The sequence below is a fragment of the Grus americana genome, chromosome 7 (assembly GCF_028858705.1).
Source record: "Grus americana isolate bGruAme1 chromosome 7, bGruAme1.mat, whole genome shotgun sequence".
Taxonomy (NCBI): Eukaryota; Metazoa; Chordata; class Aves; order Gruiformes; family Gruidae; genus Grus; species Grus americana.
This window is the reverse complement of record NC_072858.1, coordinates 16,163,308-16,175,848: the sequence shown is the minus strand read 5'-3', so window position 1 is coordinate 16,175,848 and position 12,541 is coordinate 16,163,308. Positions and strand designations below refer to the sequence as shown.

Here is a 12,541-nt window from a genome sequence, read left to right as displayed (position 1 = left end):
CTCCCCTAACCAGCACCCCCCATGAAGAAAAAGAGCCAGGCTTCTTTAAAAAAAAAAATATTTATTGGATGGTCTTAAAAAGGTTCTTTGGGGAATGTTCAGGGGCAGGGGTGCCATCCTCTGCGCTCAGCCCTGCTGGAGAGCTGGGCCATACCTGTGCTAGTGAGGGCAGCACCTTCAGCTGGAGCAAGGAGCAGCAGCTCTGCCACCATTCCCCTGGGGCCGCCTGCAGCCACCAAGGAGCCCAGAGAGCAGGCATCCAGGCACCGGCACCGTCCAAAGTTTCCCATGGCTCTGGCTCCGGTCAGCGGTGTGTGCCAGTACCCGCCTTCCACCAGACACTTAGGCCAAAGGGAGCCGCAGTGGCGAGCAGGTCCCCGTGTGCTCCCCTGCCTGCAGGGAGGGACGTTCAGCACCAGGGGGGGCCTCAGATGGCCAGGAGTGGCGCGCGCTGCTTGGTCACGCAGGGAGGCAGGTCCCAGCTCAGGCCCGTACCGTGGGGCAGGTGAAAAGAGGGCAGCAGGACGCGGGTGAACCAGTGCCTGTGGGGAGAGGAGTGAGGCCACAACAAAAAGCTGAAGTCTCGGTGCTTCTTAGCTCTGCAGAGCTGAGCCAGGGCTGTCAGCACGAGCGAGGGATGTGAGCCCAAGTCCCTGAGCTGCTGTGGTAGCCGAGCTCCTCAGCTGGGGCTCTTTTCACAAAGGGGTGCTGGGTAGGCCAGAGCTTGCCACCAGGCAGGGCTTCGGAGCCACAAGGCAGCTGCTGCCTGGGTCCTCCATGCCTTGCAAAGCCCGGAGCAGTGCACAGCATGGGACACTCACTGTCCTGCTCTGCCCCAGGAGAGCCCCGGTGTCCCAGCACCCTCACAGGCTGCTGAGCCACCACCTTCCCAGGCAGGAGCTTCCCCAAGGCTTTACCTTGGCACATCCACGCCCAGGAACACCTTCCAGTTATCCCAGCCGCCATAACTGTAGGGGTTCCTGAAGACCTGCAGGCCAGGGAGATGCGCATCATGTCTAGCTCTGCCCCAGCCAGCCCTCTCGCTCCGCAGGCTGCGCTCACCTTGCCTTTCTTCTGCAGCCTCTGCCTCTCCTTCTTGTTGATGTGCCTCTCAATGCTGGTTTCCCCACGGGTGATGAGGGCGGCGTGCCACAGCGTGAGAGCACCCAGAGCCAACGCGACCGAGCTGGAGACAGCAAGGGACAGCAGGTTGCACATAGGCCTTCCTTCCCTGGTGCCGCAGCTGAGGGGGGCTGAAGCTGCCTCCGCACACCCATGGCTGCATAGGTGGGTCACCTCATCTAATCCCCTGTGACAGAGAGCCGAAGTCTCTCCTCCTCTGTAGCGTAAGAGCTGGCAGGGCAGGGACATTTGTGCTAGAGCAAGTCATCGCAGTCGCAGGGAGGCAGACAACGTCCCAGGGCAGGGGGCTGCCTGCTGCTTCCCTTGGCACCCTCCCTCCCAGCCCTGGGCCTCCTTACCTGCACAGGACCCAAAGGTAGACCACGCTCTTGTGGAAAGCTCGCTGGCGGAAGGAGAAGGTGGGCGGCGGGGTCTGGTAGTATGTCTGAAAAAGGCCCAGAGTAGGGGGGGATTACCCAAACTGCTTTACAGCTTAGAGCCAGACAGGGGGACTGCTGCACCCCTCCCTGATGCAGTGCTCGGACAGCTAGAAAGGACTGTGGCTGGAACCAAGGCAACAGCCAGGGTAATGGGGAGGCAGCCCGAGACAGCCACGAGACAGATGGACACCTGAGAGCCAGCGCACGGGTAAGAAGCGGTGGGCTGGAGGTAAGGGGGCAGGGAGCAGCCACAGGACTGGTCAGGACACTGCATGACACCGCAGCTGATGCTCAGGGCAAGATGCGTACGCACTGCTGCAGCTTCCCCAGGAGAGCAGGGCCTGAGCAGCGCATGCCAAGCAGCTGCCGCCAGCCAAAGCCCCTGGACACTGGGTGCACGGGGAAGCAGACCCCAAGCTGCCGGAGGCAGTGCCCATAGCAGAGCTGCTAGGCCAGCCCCAGCTCTCCAATACATGAGATGAGCAGAGGGGCTGGTTCTGGCTGCGGGGTGCTCCTTGAGAGCGGGGCCCCAAGCAGGACCCAGCCTGCGCAGCAGCTCTGCTACACACTGTCTGGAGCAGCTGGGGGGCAGGGATGTCCCACCTGGTTGGCAGCCACCTCCAGTCTCTCCTTCTCAAGCAGTTTCATTCTCTAGGGGGACGGAAAACAGGGCACCAGTTACATGTCTCAGAGGAGGGGGCCCTTCCCCTTCACACCCCCCGCCCCTGCAGGACCAGGGTAGCTGGGGGCTCACAGAGGGGAAGCAAAGTCATTACAAGGCCAGGCCTGGCCAGCCTTGTTCTGCAAGCTCAGGCTGGGGAGGCCAGGCAGTCTTGGTGCATGGTACGGCACGGGCCAGGGCCTGGCTGCTCACCTCAATGGCTGCGTAGGCGTCCCGGAACATCTCCCAGCCACTGATGCTGCAGTAGATACAGCCCATGGTCATGAACAAGCAGAAGGAGAAGAAGTAGCGGTGGTTGTAGTGTCCCACACAGTTGTTTAGCCAGGCTGCCTCTAGGGTTAAAGGTGTGTAACCGTGATGGGCCATGGGTCCAAACCCACCCCAGGGACCAGGGTGGTTCTTCTGGGCCCCAAGCACCCTTCCCCGTACCAGCTGACTCAGGAGTGGGGCAGGGAGAGAAAGGGGAAGCAGGGCTGGCTCCCCCCAGGGAGAATGCCGCAGGTTAGTACTGCAGAAGGATACGGCAGTGGTGGTCCATCTTCAGCACGCACCTGGGAGGGAGGAGAGCAGTGCCAGTGTCAGTGCCAGCGCAAGCACTGTGTTTGGGAAGGGGCAGGCAGCCCCCCCAGCCCTGTGGGCTGTACAAGAGATGAGGCAAGAAGCCAGCAGAGGGGAAAGGGCCTGGGTCTCGCCATGTGACAGGGGGCAGGAAAGGGGTGCTGGAGGCTGCCTCAAGTGCTGCGCTGGGCAGAGGGAGGGAGCCTTACCTGTTGCAGATGCTGCAGTGGTGTGTGCGAGCTGGCTTGGGGGCAATGCATTTCCTGCAGATGGAGACGCCAGTGAGATCATCCTTGGCCTGTGCACAGGTCAGAAGAGATTTGTGCACCCAAGCCCCGCACCTCTCCCCTCCTCACCTCTCCTGTGACCCCCCCCCCCACTCCCCTCCCCACACTGCCCACCCTAGCTGCCCCAATCTGGAGGCCGCCTGCAACGACGCCACCAGGTTGGTTTAACTGTTCCCAGTGATCATCCGTAGCTGGTCCTCAGCACCCAGCTGCTGGTCAGTGCCTCACCTGTGGTGGGTGCCCGGGTGAGGTGGTGATGGCCATGTAGTAGTGGAAGATGATCATGATGAGGTTCCAGTGTCCGTAGGCGAGGTGCCAGCAGATCCAGGCAGGCGTGTAGGTCTGGAGGATGAGGGGCAGCAGGCAGATGTACACGATGGCCACGATGGAGCTCGTCAGCCCGATCACCAGTGCCACAAACACCTATGGGAAACGGGCCTGGGTCACCGGAGTGGGCAGCACCTGCCCCTCGCTGCCTGGGGAGAGGCACAGGCAGCATACGGCCACAGGAAATTAATCTGAAACACACACTGAGGTCCCCGCTCCCTTCCTGCCTAGAGCACAGGCAGCCCTGAGACTCAGTTGCCCCAGCAGCGTGCTCACCCCAGAGCCGGGTACCCCCCTGCCCAGTGAGGGTACTCACCACGCCGAACCATCGGGTGACGTGGTCCACCAGCCAGTAGACAGGCTCGAAGAGGGAGTCGAGCACCACGTCGCTGTTGGTGAAGGAGTTGTAGAGCAGGGAACGGAGGCAGAGGTGCCCGTAGTGCCACAGCTGCTCCGTCTGTCGCACCAGCTTAAACCGCCGCCGCCGGCCCAGCCGCAGGCACTTGAGGAGCAGGCGCATCACCGCCGCAAACATCCGCTGCCGGCTCCTCATCCCTGCCACGCCACACCTGGGGGGAAGAGGAGCTCAGTGTGGGCAGGCCACCCTGCTGCCTGGCTGTCCCTCAGGAAGGGTCTCCCCTCCTGGATGTGCTGATGCTGGTTGCGCAGCTCCCTGCGCCGACTCTGCCAGACGCCTGCCTGCACAGCAGGGCAGAGACCTCTCCTTCACCCTGCACAAGGATGCAGAGCAGGGGGAGCTGAGCCCAGGCTCTTGGAGGCTGAGGGGCCACTGTCATTGAGACGGCTCTCTATGTGGAGCAGGGGGCACAGGCCCCTTGGTGTCTGGGCTCAGATGCTCTCTGGACCCATCTCGTCTTTCCCAGCAGGGAGGGGGCCGGGGGAACGACACGGAGAGTCTGACTCAGAGGAAACCAGAGAAGGTACGAGCATCCAGGATGCTGGGCCAGTTCCAGGGACAATCCCAGACCCAGCCCTTCCCGACAGGTTCGGCAACAGGGGAACCCGCACAAGACATATGTGGAGGAGCTGGGCCAGGATTACTCCTCCTCCCCTAGTCCCTCTCATTCCCAAAAAGCAGGGCCTGGATGCTACCTCAACCTCTGGACCAAGCTGCAGATGCCACCCTGCACCTTTCCCAACCTCACAGCCCCACTCCGAGAGTCCCAACACTTCCTCTTTCCCCTCACCTGAATCTGCCCTGGATAACACCATGCACCAGCAGAGAAGCGGCCCAGGGGCAGCCCCAGGCCAAGATGACGCTGTGCAGCGCTCCTCTGCCTGCTGAGCCCCTTGTCCCACCCGAGGGCTGTGCTGGGACCGAGGAGGAACCCGAGCCGACCCAGCAGCTGGGAAAATGATCTGCAGGGCTGGGGCCCCCAGGCCTCCATGCAGACAGTGCCAATCAATATTAAGCAGCAAGGCTGCCCCGGGGTCCTGCCAAGGCACGTTCTGAGCCTGGGCCAAGCACTCGCCTCGGCACAGAGCCAGGCAGTGGTGTCACACCACAAAGTCCCTCCAGTGGGGACCGGCTCCCAGTGCTGCCCTACCCACTGCACAGCCCCCGGGCAGCAGCAGGGAGGGTAAGGGCAGGAGCTGCAGCATCCAGATGGGCTGGGCTGTCTGACAGAGCCAAGGGCTCACCTCTGCCCTGCCAGATGAGCATGGGGCTGACACCAAGGCTGGGAGCAGCTGGACACAAGGACACAGACCCGTCCCAGGTCACAGGCATGGCTTCTGCCCACGTTTCCTGTACCCTGGTAAGGGGGAGGTGGGATATACAAACCCCAGTGCCACTCCCTTCCCCAGATTTCCCCTTCACTCTGCCAAGAGTTTTCCTCTGAAATGTATCAGGAACGAAGCAAAGTGACAACTTCCTGCTGTGCAGCCTTTGGGTGGCACCCGTTCCCATGTTGTCAGTGTGGTAAGAGACAAAATGCTCCAGCCAGTAGCAGGTCTTGGGGTCCCCTCCAAACACACAGCACCTCCCCACCCCGCTGGCTCCCTCCTCCCTGAGGCTGCCAGCTCTGATCAAAGAGGTTTCCTCGCCTATGACAGCTGGTGGCTGCTGAGCAGGAGCCCACAGAGCAGGCAGCCAGCCTGCCCATGCTGCTGGGAACAGGGCAGGACCCCCTCTGTCCCCAGGGCACCTGCCTGCAGACAGTGGCACAGCCACAGGGACGAGGCTCCAGCAGAGCCATGCACCCTGCCTGGCCCAGTCAGGCACTGGGGCTCCAGCCCTCCCCCTGCTCACGGCCCTCCCCACATCCCAGTGGGGCACTGAGCCCACGGGGATGGCACGGGACAGCAACCACCAGCACAGCAAGACCACAGGCAACACCACAGCAGGGTGGAACCTTAGATTTGGCCCTACCCCAGCCACAGCCAGGGCCCAGCTCCTGCCGGGCTCCAGCCACCCAGCCCCGTGGCACCCTCCAGCGGCGCCCAGCTCCACAACACCCAGCCCCCCCATTCCAGTAGCACCCAGCCCCGAGACACCCTCTGACACCCAGCCCCATCACGCAAGGGCTGCCCATACCGACAGCAAAAAGCCCTCAGCCCCACTGCAACCAGCCCCGTAACACCCGGGAGCCCCAGCCTCACAGCACCCCACATAGCACCCCCAGCACCCCCATTGCTTCCCAGCCCCACAGCACCCCCAGCCCCACAGCACCCCTATATCGCCTCCCAGTCCACCCAGGACCACAGCACCCCACCCCCCCCGCCATCGCCTCCCAGTTCCACGGCACCTCCAGCCCCCTGGAGGCCCACGGCCCGTCCCAGACCCAGGACATCCCGCAGCAACAGTCCCGTCCTCGGACGCCACCGACCTGCCGCCCGCGCCCCGCCACCCGCCGCCTCCATGCCCGGCGACCCGCCGCCTTCACGGCCCCACGGGCAGCGCCCGCCGCTCCACGCACTGCGCCTGCGCGCCGGCCGCGCGGAGCATGCTGGGAAGCTCCCTCTGTCGGCGTCGTACTACAACTCCCAGCGGGCAGCGCGCCCAACTTCTGTGCCGGCCAACGGAAAGCCAATAGCCGCGTCACTTACAGCGTGGCCTTGCTGCTGAGGACCAATAGAGTGAGGACTTTCTGAGGGCGCACTCCCGGTAACGAACATGGCGCCACCCGCTCGGTACTGCGTCCCCGGTGAGTGCGGCTCCGGGGAGGAGGCGGCGGAGGTGGCGGTGGTGTGCCCGGGGCAGGAGAGGGGGCTCCTGGAGCTGGGGGTGCCTGGAGTAGAGGGTGGCTCGAAGCAGGGGGTGCTCGGGGTAGGGGAAGGGGCGGCCCGGGCGAGGAGTACGGCAGAGGGCGGCCCGGAGCCGAGGGACTGTGGGAGGGGGTTTGCCCCGGGGGATGCAGGAAAGGACTGACCCGGGGGGGGGGCTGCCCCGCCGCATTGGGCCGGCCAGGAGCGGGCACCGTGCCCGGGGCCGTGCGGAGCCCGGGACCCCCTGGCAGCAACAGCTCCTGAGCGCCCGTCCCTTAGGCGAGCGGCTGTGCAGCGCGGAGGAGGCCACGGCTGGCAGCGGGACCTACACCCGGCACGGCTTCATCTTCTCCTCACTGGCTGGTTGCCTGGAGAAGAGGAGCGAGGACAGCGGGGTGAGCACAGCCACGGCACACGCTGCCCTTCCCCAGAGCCGGCTGCAGGGCACCGAGGCTGTGCAGCCTGTTCCCGGTTGGGGAGTTGGGCTGCAACGGTGCCTGGCCCTGCCTGACCCTGCGCAGGGGCTGTGCCCCGAGCTAACCCTCGTGTCTGCTGCCTTGCAGCTGCCTGTTGTGTCGGTGGTGAGAGACGCTGAGTCCCAGCTCCTGCCCGATGTGGGGGCCGTGGTGACGTGCAAGGTAGGGCACCGGAGCGCACTGCCATGGCAGACCACACAGCCCTTGCTCTCTCTGCCCTGTGCTGACCTTTCTTCCTGTCCGCCTCTGGGGTGGGACGAGGAGCCCCTGGGCCACTTGATACCCTCTGCACAACTCCCAGCAGGGCAGAGGCAGCCCAGTAGCTCCCTCAGGTCCCTTGCTCACAAAGAACCCAGATATCGGCATGGGGAATACCTGCCTCTTGACATTCCCTGCCCTTGCTGCCTGCCTGGAGCCTGAGGTGGGCTGAGGGGAGGGTATTCTTTGCTCTCCCTTCCAGAACTCCTTCTGGGGCAGGGTGGTGGAGGACAGTGCCCAGGACAGCTTGGAGGAAGGGTGGCACAGACCAGGGATTAGTTTCCTTCTGGTCTTGATGGTGGGAGAGGGACTGGGGTCACAGCAGGTCTCGGTCTTATTTGTGGGTCTTGAGTTGCACAAGTATCATCTTCCTCCCCTGGCTCAGTGCCAGGTGTCCCACCTCTGCCACTGCTTCTTTGGTCACAAGGAGGAGGAGGAGGCCGAGTGAGACACGAGCTCCCCGCGTACAGCCCTGTCCTGCCTGCACCCTGCCTTTTCCCTGCCGGAGCAGGGTGCGCTGGGGTGAGAGTAGGCCGGTGCTGGCACCGATTCCCCTTTTCCTTTGGGCAGGTTTGCAGCATCAACTCCCGCTTTGCCAAGGTGCACATCCTGTATGTCGGCTCCACGCCACTGAAGTCCACCTTCCGCGGCACCATAAGGTAGGGAGGGAGCTGGGTTCCCCACGGGATGGGGTTCCCAGGCACCCCATCCTCAAGGAGGGAGGAAGGCTGAAGGCTTTTCTGGGCGGCGCAGCCGGCTGCCCAGGCAGGAGCTCTGCCCCGAGCGCCGGGCAGGTGTCCAGCAAGTACTGGCGAGCACCCAGGGATGCCGGGGCAGCTCCTGCCACGGGCTGGAGAGTCGCCTTCGCTCACTGGCGCTCAGATGCCTCTGTCTCGTTTTTCAGGAGAGAAGATATTCGAGCCACGGAGAAAGATAAGGTCAGTGAGGCTCTGCCGGTGACTCTGCTACTGCAGGCACCCCCACTCCTCCTTTCTGCTGGTGGGGGGCACTTGTCCCACCACTGACAAGCACCCCGACACGCTGCGCGGTTTTGCCTATTCTCTCCGTGCAGGTAGAAGTGTACAAGAGTTTCCGCCCTGGTGACATCGTCCTGGCCAAAGTTGTATCCTTTCCCCTTGTGCCAAGAGGGCCCGCGGGGGACAGCAGGTTTGCTTGAGCCCCTCGGGGAAGCCTTTTCCTTAACCCCGTCTAACCAGATCTCGCTGGGGGATGCACAGTCCAACTACCTGCTGAGCACGGCAGAGAACGAGCTGGGTGTGGTGGTAGCGCGCAGCGAGGCAGGTAGGGACAGGCTGTGGGGCCCAGGCTCGGACAGTTCTGCCTCATCCCCCCGCCTGAGGGGCAGCTGAGCTGGCCTCCCCCCTTCCCGCATGGAAGAATGCAGTTTTGAGAAGGGGAACCCCTGACGTGTCTTCAGGCGTGCAGATGGTGCCCATCAGCTGGTGTGAGATGCAGTGCCCGCGGACACACACCAAGGACTTCCGTAAGGTGGCCCGCGTGCAGCCCCAGTTTCTGCAAACCTAGCAGGACCCTGCCCCGAGGAGCTGTGGAGACCCTGCAGGGCCAGGGGCTGCTGACCTGGGGGCTGTGTGGCTGGAGCAGCCCCCTGGGCTCCAGCCTCCTCCATGCAGGCAAGAGGCTGGAACAGCCGGACAAGCCCTCGCTTGCAGGGTGGATTTTCTATTTGTGGGTAATAAATATTTTTTGAGAGCTCGGTGGTCCGCTCAGTTACAGCCCAGAGGGGTGGCTGGGGCTGCCTGCAGCCCACTGGCCCAGCTCTTGTAGCAGAGCTGTTGAGGGGACAGCTTCCCCAGCACTGTGGCAGGGAGGAAGCACATGTTCCCAATCTGCTGCTGCGGAAGGGGAACAACCCAGCGGCTTTGCCGCAGCGAGGTGAACAGCAGAACTGGTTTGTGGCTGGGCAGCGCTGGCTCCAGGCACTTGCCTCCCCTGGTTGGTTTCCCCACACCCACGTCAGGCGTGGAGAACAGCTTGTCTCCTTGCACTGATAACCGGTACAGGCTGTGGCTCAACCCCCAGGCGCTGCATCTCTTCCGACACACACGTGCCCTGCCCGCCTCCGGGGACAAGGCTGTGCCACACCCAGAGCCAGTAAAGCACGGATTCTGGCAGATTGTGGGGCTGTGCTTTGCTCCCCCAAGCCCAGAATGCCCTCTGCCCCACACGCCTGGGAGCACGTGGCAAAGAAAGCACCAACACCTGGTTATTGCGTGTTACTTTTATTGAACTGGAACAAGACAGCTGCTATTGTCGGACAGTTACACTGACCCTGTGCAAGCCCAGGCTCGCGGCGCTGGCAGAGCGGGAGGCCACAGATGCAGGGCCACGTACGTGGGATGGGGCACAACAGCACCTGCTGCACGAGCAGGACTAGGATGGGCTTCGGCTGGGGAAAGGATGCGGTGGACATGAACCTCCGGATGACAGGCTCCCTCCCTCGCCCTTGTCCAAAGGCAATAAGTTAAAGCAGGGGCTGGCAGAGCTAGGTCCGGAGTGGCGAGTACCACCCTTGGGTGCTGTACCACCAAAACACAACCCTTTCAGTGTCTATGCATCCTGACCCTCAATGCCACACACCCACCAGCGGATGGGGTACCCATCTTGGTCGCTGCCTGCGCACTGCTCGCCCCACTGCTCCCGGGATGACTAACTCAAGCAACAAAACTACCGTAACCGGGTGACGAGAGCTGCTGGGGAAGCAAAGCATAGGAGGAGCCTGGCACAGCAAGGGATTGCTCGGCACGTCCCCCTGCAGACGAGGCCTGAGGGCTGGGATCTCAGCACGGAGAGGTGTGTGGTTGCTGCCTGGCAGAGCCAGGGCTCCCTTTTGCACCAGACCCCCACGCTCGCAGCCCCTTGCCCCCAGGCTGTCTGCAGAGGGGAGCCTGGTCCCGAGGGAACGGGCCTAATCCTGGGGAGCTGCTCCAACTCTGCAGCTCCAAGTTCCTACAACTGTGGGGGATGTGCACGGAGGGGTTAAGGATGGCGGGGGGAGGGGGCATCTACTACGTGCTAGCCTGCTGCCCGCCCTCACTTCTTGACCTTGCCCTGAGCAGCAACGGCCTCCATGGCCTTGCGCACTGTTTCTTCATCTCCCAGGAACTGCATGGGCTTGACAGGTTTCAGGTTCTTGTCCAGCTCATAGACGATAGGGATGCCCGTGGGCAGGTTCAGCTCCATGATGGCCTCCTCTGACATGCCTGCGAACACAGAGGTGCCGTTGCTTGTGGGCTGTTCGCACAGTGCCAGCTGGGGCAGTGGGAAGACCCCCGCAATACCCCTGCAGGGCTGACGTACCTTCCAGGTGCTTGACGATCCCACGCAGGCTATTGCCGTGGGCAGCAATAAGGACTCGCTTGCCCTCTTTGATCTGCGGGACTATTTCCTCATTCCAGAAAGGCAGAGCCCGGGCAATGGTGTCCTTCAAGCTTTCACACGTTGGCAGCTGGTCCTCTGTCAGGTCAGCGTAGCGACGGTCCTGGGGAAATGGCCACGCTTATGCAGCAGCCCAATGTCCCCAGCAGTGCGGGAAGGTGGTGGCAAGGCCTTTGTCCCTCCCCCAAATTCTCCACCTGATGCCCCGCTACGTGTAGGCAAAACTGGGCTTGGAATCAAAGAAGTGCCTTTGAGGTTTGAGGATGCAATCAGCCATGGTCAGGGCTGTGAACACCTCCTGGGGAAAGCCACACATTGCTTGCTCTGGGTGAAGAGACCAGAGCAAACATCTATGCACGGGTCATGGGACTAATGATTAACAGAGGTATCATCCCCTCTGCTTTGAATCCACCCGTGCAACGTCCAGGGGTTCAACTACCCAGGGAAGGAGCGAGGCAAACTCAGCCCAGTGCCAACCAGCACCACGCATGACAGTCAGCATGCATGACAGAGACAGAGGAGATCTTGTGGAGGAAACCAGATGATGCTGCAGGACCTAAGATAGCTTTCAGGAGAGCCTCCCAGCAAGGCAGATGAAGAGCAATAGGTCTTACCTTGCAGATGGTGCTGTAGAAGGGGTGATCGGACTGCATGGGAGGTGGAGGGATGTCGTACGAGCGCCTCCAGATCTTCACCTGCGCCTCGCCATGCTTTGCCGCCGTCTCAGCCTTGTTCAAACCAGTGAGGGCCCCATAGTGCCTCTCGTTCAGGCGCCAGGTTCTGATAACGGGTAACCACATCTGATCGATGGCATCCAGAACGGTCCAGAGGGTACGGATGGCCCGTTTCTGTACCGAGGTGAAGCAAATGTCGAACTCGTAACCAGCATCTGGAAAAGATGGAGGAAAGCAGGGGGGCACCGGGGAGGTGAGCGACTGGCCTTATGCAACCGGTGAGGTGCCAAGGGCGGCGGCCTCACTGCACCGGTACTGGTCGCGTCCCCGCCGCCGCCGGCCCGCTCTAAAGGGTGGGCCGCCGCCGGCGGGGACGCGACCGGTACCAGCGAACCGCCCCCCCGATACCTGAGGCTCTCCCCTCGGTACTGGAGCCTCCCCGCCGCGGCAACGGGGGCCGTCCCCCGGCATCGGAGGGCCCCAAAACCACCCCCATTAGGCCCGAGGCGGCGCACTAGGCCGCACACCTCCCGCCTAACGGCCTACCCACCCAACGCTGCCCCCCCCCCCCCCTCCCCGTTTACCGGTCACCAGTACCTCGGAGGGCCTCGCCGCCGCGCCGCGCCTCTTGCTGACCGGCGGGGCTGAGATCGGCATCGTACCAACCGCTGAAGCGGTTCTCCAGGTTCCAGGCGCTCTCGCCGTGGCGGACGAGGACGAGGCGGTAGGCGGCCATGGCGGAGGAGCGGAGCTGAAGGGAGCTCGGTGCGCGCACGCTCTCTCTCCTCACGCTGCTGCCGCGCGCGACTGACGCTGCCGGCGAAGACCCACCCCTCCCCGCGCGGCAAGGGGCGGGCTAGCGCGCATGCGCAAAGCGGAGAGCGGGCGGAGGCGCACGTAGCGCATGGCGCCGCTGCGAAGGGCGGTGCGACCTTCAGGGCCGTGACGTCACTACGCCGTAATGCACACGCAGTAACTCGTCGTGGCTGCTCATCGGTGCCCGGCCCCGACCCGGCTGCGGGCTCGGTGTGAGCGGTTGCATACGAGCGCGGCACCGGCGGTGCCTTCTTCC

The 12,541-nt window shown here is 63.3% G+C and overlaps 3 protein-coding genes across 4 annotated transcripts; 1 reads left to right on the top strand and 2 right to left on the bottom strand.

The window, feature by feature from the left end:
- Positions 1–66: 66 nt before the first annotated feature.
- On the bottom strand, positions 67–6,369 carry ZDHHC16 (zinc finger DHHC-type palmitoyltransferase 16). 2 transcript variants are annotated; one of them, XM_054832506.1, is made up of 11 exons: positions 6,266–6,369; positions 3,733–3,985; positions 3,318–3,512; positions 3,012–3,100; positions 2,767–2,795; positions 2,437–2,570; positions 2,166–2,213; positions 1,482–1,567; positions 1,063–1,186; positions 918–988; positions 67–542 (listed from the first exon to the last, which is right to left on the bottom strand). In XM_054832506.1, the coding sequence occupies exons 2-11, from the start codon at positions 3,967–3,969 to the stop codon at positions 428–430; spliced, it is 1,128 nt and encodes a 375-aa protein (XP_054688481.1). In that variant the 5' UTR covers positions 3,970–3,985; positions 6,266–6,369; the 3' UTR covers positions 67–427. The 2 variants fall into 2 exon arrangements, with proteins under 2 accessions (XP_054688481.1, XP_054688482.1); XM_054832507.1 differs by lacking the exon at positions 2,166–2,213 and having other exon boundaries at positions 73–542.
- A 112-nt stretch (positions 6,370–6,481) lies between these two features.
- Positions 6,482–9,103, top strand: EXOSC1 (exosome component 1). The gene is made up of 8 exons (XM_054832505.1): positions 6,482–6,583; positions 6,924–7,039; positions 7,208–7,282; positions 7,949–8,037; positions 8,283–8,316; positions 8,451–8,501; positions 8,596–8,680; positions 8,817–9,103. The coding sequence occupies exons 1-8, from the start codon at positions 6,553–6,555 to the stop codon at positions 8,921–8,923; spliced, it is 588 nt and encodes a 195-aa protein (XP_054688480.1). The 5' UTR covers positions 6,482–6,552; the 3' UTR covers positions 8,924–9,103.
- A 520-nt stretch (positions 9,104–9,623) lies between these two features.
- Positions 9,624–12,469, bottom strand: PGAM1 (phosphoglycerate mutase 1). Its single transcript, XM_054831730.1, has 4 exons — positions 12,067–12,469; positions 11,410–11,684; positions 10,718–10,898; positions 9,624–10,620 (listed from the first exon to the last, which is right to left on the bottom strand). Exons 1-4 carry the CDS (start codon positions 12,203–12,205, stop codon positions 10,451–10,453), a joined length of 765 nt encoding a protein of 254 aa, XP_054687705.1. The 5' UTR covers positions 12,206–12,469; the 3' UTR covers positions 9,624–10,450.
- Positions 12,470–12,541: the final 72 nt, after the last annotated feature.

Bases quoted from the DNA above. Each gene is read 5' to 3' on its own strand.
- ZDHHC16 (XM_054832506.1), bottom strand. From the start codon at position 3,969: ATGAGGAGCCGGCAGCGGATGTTTGCGGCGGTGATGCGCCTGCTCCTC. The intron at 3,513-3,732 runs GTGAGTACCCTC...CGTTTCCCATAG, and splicing joins TCACCCGATGGTTCGGCGTG to GTGTTTGTGGCACTGGTGAT. The intron at 543-917 runs GTAAAGCCTTGG...CTCTCCCCACAG, and splicing joins CTGGGCGTGGATGTGCCAAG to GCACTGGTTCACCCGCGTCC.
- EXOSC1 (XM_054832505.1), top strand. From the start codon at position 6,553: ATGGCGCCACCCGCTCGGTACTGCGTCCCCG. The intron at 7,040-7,207 runs GTGAGCACAGCC...GCTGCCTTGCAG, and splicing joins AGAGGAGCGAGGACAGCGGG to CTGCCTGTTGTGTCGGTGGT. The intron at 8,502-8,595 runs GTATCCTTTCCC...CCGTCTAACCAG, and splicing joins ACATCGTCCTGGCCAAAGTT to ATCTCGCTGGGGGATGCACA.
- PGAM1 (XM_054831730.1), bottom strand. From the start codon at position 12,205: ATGGCCGCCTACCGCCTCGTCCTCGTCCGCCACGGCGAGAGCGCCTGG. The intron at 11,685-12,066 runs GTACTGGTGACC...CATCTTTTCCAG, and splicing joins CGGCGGCGAGGCCCTCCGAG to ATGCTGGTTACGAGTTCGAC. The intron at 10,899-11,409 runs GTAAGACCTATT...CCATTTCCCCAG, and splicing joins TCTACAGCACCATCTGCAAG to GACCGTCGCTACGCTGACCT.